This window comes from Carassius carassius, chromosome 18, assembly GCF_963082965.1.
Source record: "Carassius carassius chromosome 18, fCarCar2.1, whole genome shotgun sequence".
In the NCBI taxonomy this organism is placed as follows: domain Eukaryota; kingdom Metazoa; phylum Chordata; class Actinopteri; order Cypriniformes; family Cyprinidae; genus Carassius; species Carassius carassius.
Genome location: NC_081772.1, coordinates 4080232 through 4090629, shown reverse-complemented (window position 1 = coordinate 4090629; position 10398 = coordinate 4080232). Strand labels below are relative to the sequence as shown.

Here is a 10398-nt window from a genome sequence, read left to right as displayed (position 1 = left end):
ACGTCTGCATCAAATAGTGACTGATATGCAAGACTGAAACACAATAATTGTTTTGTAAATGTAAAAAGACACTCAAATATTGAATAAACTGTGCCTAGAATTATTTTATAAATAATGACATGGTAAAGACAAATATGCAAAGAAAGATTAACATAAAAACAGTACATGCCCACTCAATATAATTTGTTAAATGGACTCAGAGTAGCTCAGGCTTGTCAATTTATACTCTGAGATTCAAGTTAACCCTCCTACATCTGTCAGTGTTACCCGTAGTCACAAAAACAACATGAACATGAGAGATAAAAAATTAAATAAAAATCTACCCAGAATGCGTGGAATTTATACTTTAAATAGTTATTACATATTGTCTGAAATGAACACAAAACTTTTTATAGCTAACACAAATGCACTTCATTATTTTACCTCCCATTTCAATTTTTTTTTCACTGATTTGTCCCTTTAGATGCTCCAAGTCTGTAGGCTCCAGACTGTAACTAATGGTGAGTTTAAGTCCTCCTGCAGGGAAGTTCGAATTTACGATTTGGGAAGGCGTAATTATGATACCAAGGGCTTCAAGTTAGCAAGATGGTTTTTCTGCATAAAATTCAACATGATTTCATTTACTCCATATCTACAAAATGTGGTATTTTTGCTTTTTCAATTTATGAAGGCACTGTAAATTGAATCTTTATATTTTCTATCATAACTGTAAAATACTAATAGAAATGGGACAATTTATACTCAAATTGATTGATTGATTTTCAAAGCACTATTGTATCACACACTGTGCCAATGCTTGTATCAAATGACAATACCATGTAATTGATGATGTTTGAAGCTTTAAACGTCATGCAGTATCAGAAGGTCGGGACACACTTCGCATGACTCCTGTGTTTGACTTTACATTGACTTGGTTGTGTGTGTACTTATTTGGGATTCAGTATAGAATAGTTTAGAATAACCTTAACAGTAGACAGAAAATGAATGCATGTCACACCTGTATTGCATTTTATCTTGTTCTTTAGCTGGGGTCTAACAGCTCACCCAAAAATATATATTCATTATATAAATATTTCATTAAAGTCTTGGTTTAGTTTGCAGAAATCAAAACTTGAACAAGCACAGGACTGTTTTGATTATCATAACCCTATAAGGTATTTTAAGGTATGTTGTGAATAAAATAGTTTATTCAAAAATAAAACGTCTTATCACTTATCACTTACCTTTATTTAGTTTCTTATCCATATGACTTACAAAAGGAGATGTCAGGCAGAATGATGTCATTCAGTAACTTTTTCATATAGCTAACTAAATGATGAAAAAAAATATTAAAGGCACATTTCTTCATTTTCATAGATTTGGGTACAAAATACATTTGGGTAATTGATAAAGTTATATTTTATTCCCTGTTAATTTTTTTTTTTAATCTATTTTTAAAGCCCAGTGTCAGTGAAAATGGTGTGATCAGGAAATCTGGTGTTTGTAGGAAATCTGAAGGAACATCTCCCAGCATTTTATTATGATGTTGCCCTGATGAGTGAGGTAATTCATCTCTTAGGTGATGCAGATGTGGTCAAAAGTTTACATACACCTTGTAGAAGAAACTGCTTTTTCAGGGCAGAAATTATTATTATTATTTTTTTTATGATTCTACCCCTCTACACTCTTACTGCTTAAATTATTAACATTTAGCAGGGACTGCAAGGTGTATATAAAATTTGGACTGCAACTGTGTCTATTGCTTTCGCTCAGCTGAACCATTTATAATGACTGGATATGTTTTATAATAATTGTTCTTTCTTTCCTCAAGGAATTCTTTTCAGACTTCCCTGTCTCTTTGGAAAATTTACGTTCACAGAGACTGCATGTGGAGAGATGGTGTGCAGCTCCATGACATTTGAAGTTTACTGCCAATAAAGAGCTTCTCGAACACTGACAAACAGCACTTCCCAGCAAGTTCATTTTTATTTTATTTTATTTTTTATTTAGTCAAACTTGCATTCACTAATGCTGGAGTAAGATTTTATAAGAAACCTTTCGGTCCTGTTTAATGTTGGAGTTAGTAAAGGTTTGAGAATTTATAGCCTTGTTTCACAGACAGGTCTTGCTCTTAGCCAAGATTAGGCCATAGTTCAGTTAGGACATTTAAGTCATTTTTCATTAATGCCACACATGACTGGTGTGCATCTTGAGACAAAACAAAGGCACTGATATTTTTAAAGATCAGTCTGAGCAAGTTTCTTTCAGTTGAAATAACTCAGAATTACATCCAATTCAATTCAAATTAGCTTTATTGACTTGCACAGTATTGCCAAAGCATAATTATAGAATTACATTTTAGTCTGGGGCTGCTCTGAAGCATTGTCCATGAAACCGGGGGTACCATTAACACAGTTTGGTAATGTTTTACAATAATGTCTCATTCATTTTACATGAAATTATCTATATTTTTTGGCATCAAGTTTGTGTGTTAGTAATCCTATACATTATGAAGACCAAATGACTCAACAAGGATAGTAATACCAGTAAACTGTATAGACCTTGTGGACATTTTTAGGTCCCCAATGAGGAAACAATCTTATACATCATATAGAATTATGTTTTCTATAATGGCGAGATTAGGTCCTTTTGTAGGTATGTAAGTGATTTTGCATTGTTCTCCAGACTCTTTCTAATAAGTGAGTTCAAGTGTTCCAACTGTGTATAGTGTTGGTTTTTTCTTGTGCATCATCAAAAAGCGTTTTTGTGTATTTGTTTTAGAGATTGTTTTGTCAATAAATCTATAGAGGGTTTTCCATTTTGTGTTGATTGTAACTAGGTAATTAATACATTGAAATTAGTATATTTTAGTTCACATTAATTGCTTATTCAGATAATATTTCAAAGTACATATAAAATATACTAGCGTTTAAAGCGTTTAAAAAATATCACTCAAAAGTTCAACCAATTGCATTAAATATAATTTTAAACTGTAATATATTTGCAAATCATTTTCAAATAACAAGCATTTATGTGGTCGAAAACGTTTAATTCATGCTTAAGTGTATTGTTAACTGACATTAAAGTATGTTTAGTTAGCATTAATTGATTGTCAGTACATTAGTTGTACACTATAACCATTGTGACGAGTGGGGCGGGGCCGAGGGACGTGGGAACACGGAGTGAGGCCGGTGGAGTGATTGGAGATGAGCTACACCTGCGACCCACCACCGGTCTCGAGTCCCACGTAGGAGATGGAAGGATATAAAACTGGAGCGACGACAGTGAAGGACGAGAGAGGACCAGGCCAGGGCTTTATTTTAGGTTTTTGTTTTATTTTGTGCACATCAGTCGTCCGTGAGGGGCTGATGCACTGTTTTGTGTTTATTTTTGATTATTAAAGTTTCATATGATTGTCCGCCGGTTCCCGCCTCCTTCTTCCCGATGATTAGGAAGTTTTAATGCATTACAGTGGTGCCGAAACCCAGGAAAAGGAGGGACGCGCTGCTGAAGATCCCTCGCCGCTGTGGTGAATCCGCGGTGCCATGGAGCAGACGAGGAGGATGCCGCCATGGACGCTCGAGGCGGTGGGCTGGAGTGAGTTGCCGGGGACGGGCGAGCTCGCTGCCGGCCGGCCACAATCTGGAGGGGCGGCTGCCGTCCGTGAGGGAGCGGAGGAGTCGGCGCTGTTCGCCAGAGAGCCGGAGCCTGCTGCCTCCGCCGGAACGGGGAGGAGCAGGGAACGGGGGACTCCTGCCGGCTGCCCAAAACCGGAGGAGCCGTCGCCGTCAACCGGGCGGCGGAGGAGTGTCGTGCCGTCCGCCGAGGGCCGTCCAGTGCCACCGCCAGGCACCGCGGAGGAGATCGCCCAGCCGGTGGAGGGCCGAGCAGCAGTGTGTCTGGGAACCAAAATTTTTTTTTTCTCCCCTCTCTCGTCTCTGTCGCTCCTCCTTCCATCTCCTTTTCTCTCACCTCGTCTGTCCTACCCCCAGGTTCCCGCTGGTCCCCGTGAGCGGTCCCCCCCGGAGGGAGGGGGGGGGGAGTAGAGCGCAGTCTCGAGGGTACCCCCGGCCTGCGAGGGGCGATGGGGCGGGCCCGAGGGACGTGGGAACAAGGAGTGAGGCCGGTGGAGTGATTACAACCATACAACCATATTTTAAAGACACTAGAAGCAATTATGAAAGTACATATAAAGATGTACTAAAAAGTCCTACTTAAGTGGTTTAAAAAAAATCACTCAAAAGTTAAACTAATTGCTTTTAATATCACTTTAAAATGTGATACATTTGAAGTTAGTTACAAATACAATGCATTTAAGCACTGAAAATAACATATTTAATTTGCACTTATGTGTGTATTAGAGTATATTATTTCTGCAATAAGTACACTTTATAAAAGTATACTCGTGCAATTCTTTTTCACAATGGTAGATAATTTTGACAGCTGTAATATTTAAAACATAGTAAAAGATTTCAAGAGAGCTCCACATCTAATACTGTACTTGTTCCATATGTGAAGATGTTAGCCAATCAGTAGTGGGCGCTTACAGCAAGTCTCCCAGCAAACACACCGAGTGTCAGGGTAGTAAATGGCCTTTTATTTCTAAATTGACAATATTTATGTACAAACATTACAAGTGCACCTCAAAAATTAAAAATTAAAAATGCATTTCATGACCCCTTTAAGCCTCATTCACACTGCACATTATTTGCTTCATACTGCTAAAGACCTGTTCACATAGCCATTGACACCTGTTTAAATTAAAAACTGCTAATGCTGCGTGCATGCAGCATCTTTGTCTGGATCTGGAATAAAATGCAGTGGTTGCCTCTTATTTTAAATGGAAAAGACACAGGCAAAGCCTTGGTTTGATTATATGAAGAGATTTCTTATATTTGTATAATTTATTTATTGTCATGAGTCCAGGCCATGCATTACCGCCAGCCATCTCCCAGACTCCATTCCCCAAACTCTATACACCTGGTCACTTATCACACCCTCAGCTGTTCCTCATTGTCTTGGACTATTTATAAACCACACTCCCACCACTCTGCCTGGCTGAATTGCTAAATTATAATTTGTTATTTGTATTCTAGTTTGAGTTGTTTTCAGATCTTATTTGATCTGTTTCTGTTTCTGTTTTGCCTTATCGTCCTTTTTGTTCATTAAAGAGAAGTTTCACCTGCAATTGGACCCAGACCCTCGTTTACACATCGTTTTCATATACCCAGCCATGACATTTATTGAGTTGACTTGGGATTTGTTTTAAAATTTCAGTTCAATTCTGATATTTTAGATATTTAAATTTCACAAAGAAATGTGCATCATTTTTTCCAAGCAATAATAAAAGGACACCATTTATAATTTGTCTTAAATCTCATTTTGTTAAAGAGGTCATGTGATGTTATTTCAAGTTTTCCTTTCTCTTTGGAGTGTTAGATAGAGATCATAGATAAGATAAGATATAGATAAGATCCCTAAAGTTTCAAAGACTAAAGTCTCAAACTCAAAGAGATATTCTTTATCAAAGTTAAGACTCGTCCATACCCTCCTAGAATGCCTAGTTTAAACTCACCCCCACATGTCTACGTACGTCACTGTGTGGGAAGATTTGCATAACTCCTCCCAAATGTTCACACAAAGAAAGAAGACTTAACTTTTATTCTTGCTGTAATATTGTTGATGCCACATAAACACATTGCATTACACCAAATATATAAAATAATGTTTTTTTAGCAACATCATATGACCCCTTTAAAAAAATCTGTGAGAAAACCATATTGTGAAATCAGTATTGTGAATCGTATTGCATCATGAGTTGAGTAAAATCATTGCACCCCTAGTAGTGTGCAAACTCTACATGGGGATGTTCACATTTTTCTAAATATTTAGCTGACAGATCTCAGTTTAAATGCAGTTTCTATTCTATTCTATTCTATTCTATTCTATTCTATTCTATTCTATTCTATTCTATTCTTTCAGTTTAAATGCTTCAATTAGTTTTTTATGTTATATTATTTTATATTCCTAATAAATAATTGACCTCAAAGGGGGACTTTAATACAAAAACACATAATGGTTGTCCCAAGCCATCTCACTGTTACCTTATACTTTTTTCATTATATTATATTATATTATATTATATTATATTATATTATATTATATTATATTTGTAAAAATCTAACTTCTTCTGATTTTATGATTTTTAAATAGAATTTATTGGCAAGTAACACAGCACAGCATAAAATTACTAAAAATATTAAGATCATTGCTTCAAGTAAAACACATTTGCAAAATTAAAAATACAAATTTATTGTGATGCCTGAAATAAGTGTGAGAGTAGTATTCATTAAAATATCAAGGTGTTAGAATGCTTGATGCCACAGATGTAAGTGGAAATGAGAATCTTAAAGGCCTTCTGAAAACAAGGGTAGAAAAATCCATAAATCAATGGGTTACAAGTGGAATTGAAATATGCAAACCAAAACAAAGCATCAAAAACAACGGCTGGGGTCCAAAAATTGAAAAAAGGGTCGAGAGCCGCAGCAGTAAAATAAGGCAGCCAACATAACAAAAAAACACCCATGACAATGGCCAAAGTTTTAGCTGCTTTTCTCTCTCTGTGAGCAGAGCTTTGGCTCTTCATCGCTCCAGTCACTCTTTCTGACATAACCTTTACATGTTTTCGTGCAACATAGAATATTTTTAAATACAGAGAGCTCATGATCATCCCGGGAAGGAAAAATGTGAGAATTGGACATACAATACCCCACTGTTTATTGAAAAACACAACACAACTTCCCACACAGTAAGTCTGCAATATAAGCATCTCCATTCCATCTGCAGTTATCCCTGAAAACACAACAGAGAAGCTATACACAAATGAAAATAGCCATATGAAAGTAGTAAATACAGTCACAGTGTTGTTTGTGACCTTCATTCTGTATCTGAGAGGGTCACAAATGGCCATGTACCTGTCGACAGATACTAAACTGAGATGCAGTATTGAGGAGATGCAGAAGCTCATGTCTAGACTAGAATGCACTTTACACACAAAATCTCCCAGATACCAGCAGCCTTCAACAGATCGCACCATGCTGTTTGGCATAACCAAAGAACCCACGAGACAGTCGCTGGCAGCCAGAGAGCGAACGATCAGATGAGTTGGAGACTGAAGCTGTTTGAAGTGAGAGATGGAGATGATGATCAGCAGGTTCCCAAAAACTGTTGTGAGGATCAACAGCACCATGAAAACATACATCACCACTTTAACTACAGTAAGACGATGCAATTTCATACAGGAGTCCGGTCGGAGTGGATAGCAGAGAAACATATTCTCAGTTTGAGTCTCATTTGAAGTCATCACATCTAATCCAGATGCTTACAATTATAAAAATAATTATAAAAATAATTATTTTAATGGAAACAGTTTATTATACCCAAATAAAGATAAATATAGAACATGCTGATACATTTTAACATTATAAATGGACTTGGTGTAGCTTGGTTTTCTCCATGTATATACCCTCATATTTGACATAACCCCTCCTACACTCGCCAGTTTAACCCTTGGTTACAAAAACAACATGCCTCAGGAGAAAAAATAAAATAAATCAGACCCAATTCATAAAATGTACAAATACGAGTATATAGGTACTGAATGGTTCATGGGGCAAATTCCAAATGGAAGTGATCATCCCTATCCCCTTGGAGTGGGGACTTTGGAGTAAGCAGGGCACGTGGCTTATTCCAGGGTGTGCCATTGTTTTGTTGTTTAGAATGCACTTGGCAAAGGGAGCAATGCTAATTCCTCATTATCTTCAGCTGGCATGTTCCTGTTACAACGCAGCATGGTGTCCATCAGTGACGGCATAATTTTTTTTTTTATATATATATATATATTTATTTATTTTTTTATACAGTATATATATTAGTTTTGGATTAGTGGTATTTGGATTCTGGGATGCAGTACTGAAGTGTCATCTCACCAGTGTTGGACAGTAACGCATTATTAGTAACGCGTTACTGTAACGCAGTTACTTTTGACAGTAACTAATACTGTAACGCATTACTTTTTTAAATAAATTAACTCTGTTACCATAAGGTGCATTTTCTGTTACTTTTTAAAAAATTAATTAATTTAGACTGAAGTGCAGCCTAACCTGTTTGCAGCAGCGACGCATTGTAGGATTGGTGGATGCCAACCACTGTAAACACGAAGACGCACTGTGTGTGTGTTTCCATTTATTCAAGTTTGTGTGGCAGTCATGGCGAGTCAAGGCGAGAGCAACAGTCAAGTTTCTCAAAGTGGAAATATGCTCATTATTTCACTTTAGTTGACAAAAACCTTTTAGTCAAATGTAAGCTGTGTCTTTCTGGTTTGAATGTCCTATCCTAGCCCACGAATTTCCAATCCGTGCGCTCAGATTTTGTAAACCGTACTCTCGGTTTTTGAATCTGTACCCACGAATTCATAATCTGCGCGCACACTTTCGCAATCCGTTCCCATGGATTTGTAAACTGTACTCACGGATTCATGCAGCAAGCTCCTACGTGTTAACATACAGTTTTAATGAATATTATTATGTGGAATGGGTCTACAGCAAAGTGTCTTAAATGATTCTCTATATGTTTTTCTCATACAGGTGAAACTGTTGAAAACATGCAGCCTGTTTCTATGTGGAGTCGCCGGCTTTCAGTCAGCTCCTTAGCATGATAACATAGATTATATTTTTAATCAGCATTTATATATATATGTATATGTATGTATGTATGTTTCTCGAAATTGATTCTGAATAATTCAGATTGCTTTCATTTATTTATTTCAAAATGGTTTGTGTTATGTTGTCCATTGTTGATAGTTTTCATACTTAAGCTGTGAAAGGAAAATTTTTAAGGGCTCAACACAACAGCTTTTATGATGCAGAAGCCACTTTAGTTTTTGATTCTGAATATATTATTCAGGTGTTTTGTTATTTATTTCAGAAATCTTTGTGATATACAATATTCAGTTTGTGCTGGTCTGACTTAATCAAAATAGTGTTTAAAAATTATTTCCTGTTTTACTTTGTGTTTGTATAGAACATAATGCATAAAAGCGCATTAATGGGAACATTAAAGAAAGTTCTTTATAAAAGTAACTAAAAGTAACTTTTAACAGTAATGCATTACTTTTTGGTGTAAGTAATCAACATTTCAAAGCGGGGTTGCGAATCATTTGAGTCAGCTTGGGAGTTCGGAGTTTGAATCATTTGAATCAGTTTGGGAGTTCAAAGCAGGTTCGCGAATTATTTGAGTCTGTTCTGGAGTTCAAAGCGGGTTCGCGAATCATTTGAGGCAGTTTGGCAGTTCGGAGAATGAATCATTTGAGTCAGTTTTGCAGTTCGAATTGTGAATCGTTTCAGTCAGTTCGGGAGTTCGGAGCGTGAATCATTTAAATCAGTTCGGGAGTTCAAAGCAGGTTTGTGAATCATTTGAGTCAGTTTGGGGATCGCAAATCATTTGAGTCAGTTTGGTAGTTCGGAGCGGGTTCGCGGATCATTTGAGTCAGTTCGGGAGTTCGTAGCGGGTTCGCGAATCATTTGAGTCAGTTTGGGAGTTCGTAGCGGGATCGCGAATCATTTGAGTCAGTTCGGGAGTTCGGAGCATGAATCATTTGAGTCAGTTTGGCAGTTCGGAGCGTGAATCATTTAATTCAGTTCGGGAGTTCGGAGCGTGAATCATTTTAATCAGTTCGGGAGTTCGGAGCGGGTTCACGAATCATTTGAGTCAGTTTGGGAGTTCAAAGCGGGTTCGCGAATCATTTGAGGCAGTTTGGCAGTTCGGAGAATGAATCGTTTGAGTCAGTTTGGCAGTTCGGAGCGTGAATCATTTCAATCAGTTCGGGAGTTCGGTGCGGGTTCGCGAATCATTTGAGTTAGTTCGGGAGTTCGGAGCGGGTTCGCGAATCATTTGAGTTAGTTCGGGAGTTCGGAGCGGGTTCGCGAATCATTTGAGTCAGTTTGGGAGTTCGGAGCGTGAATCATTTGAGTCAGTTCGGGAGTTCGGAGCTGGTTCGCGAATCATTTGTCAGTTTGGAATGTATACATTTCATTATTGCTTCAAAAACGTTTTTTAATTTAAACGTAATTTTTTTTTCAATGTTAGCCATACTGATAAAAATGTTTTATGTTTTTTTCTTTTTTTATACCATGGCCGTCAATCCATGGAAATGGATTTTATACAAATTTAATATGAGTTTTACTTTTTTATCAGCTTTTGTGTTTCACAACTTTACTGGTGTAACAAACGTATTATGTAACTAATTATTATATAGCTTATTATACTTACTGAGCTAAAGCAATTGAGCAGAAAAGTTCTTTAGAGAACCCAAAATGTTCTTCTGTTGCATTTTTACAGTACACTCTTAGAAGAAAAGGT

General features: G+C 37.0%; 1 protein-coding gene across 1 annotated transcript; it reads right to left on the bottom strand.

Annotated features, from left to right (window-relative positions):
- Positions 1-6328: 6328 nt before the first annotated feature.
- Positions 6329-7342, bottom strand: LOC132091803 (trace amine-associated receptor 3-like). The gene has a single exon (XM_059497908.1). The coding sequence runs from the start codon at positions 7340-7342 to the stop codon at positions 6329-6331; it is 1014 nt and encodes a 337-aa protein (XP_059353891.1).
- Between the last annotated feature and the right edge of the window lie 3056 nt (positions 7343-10398).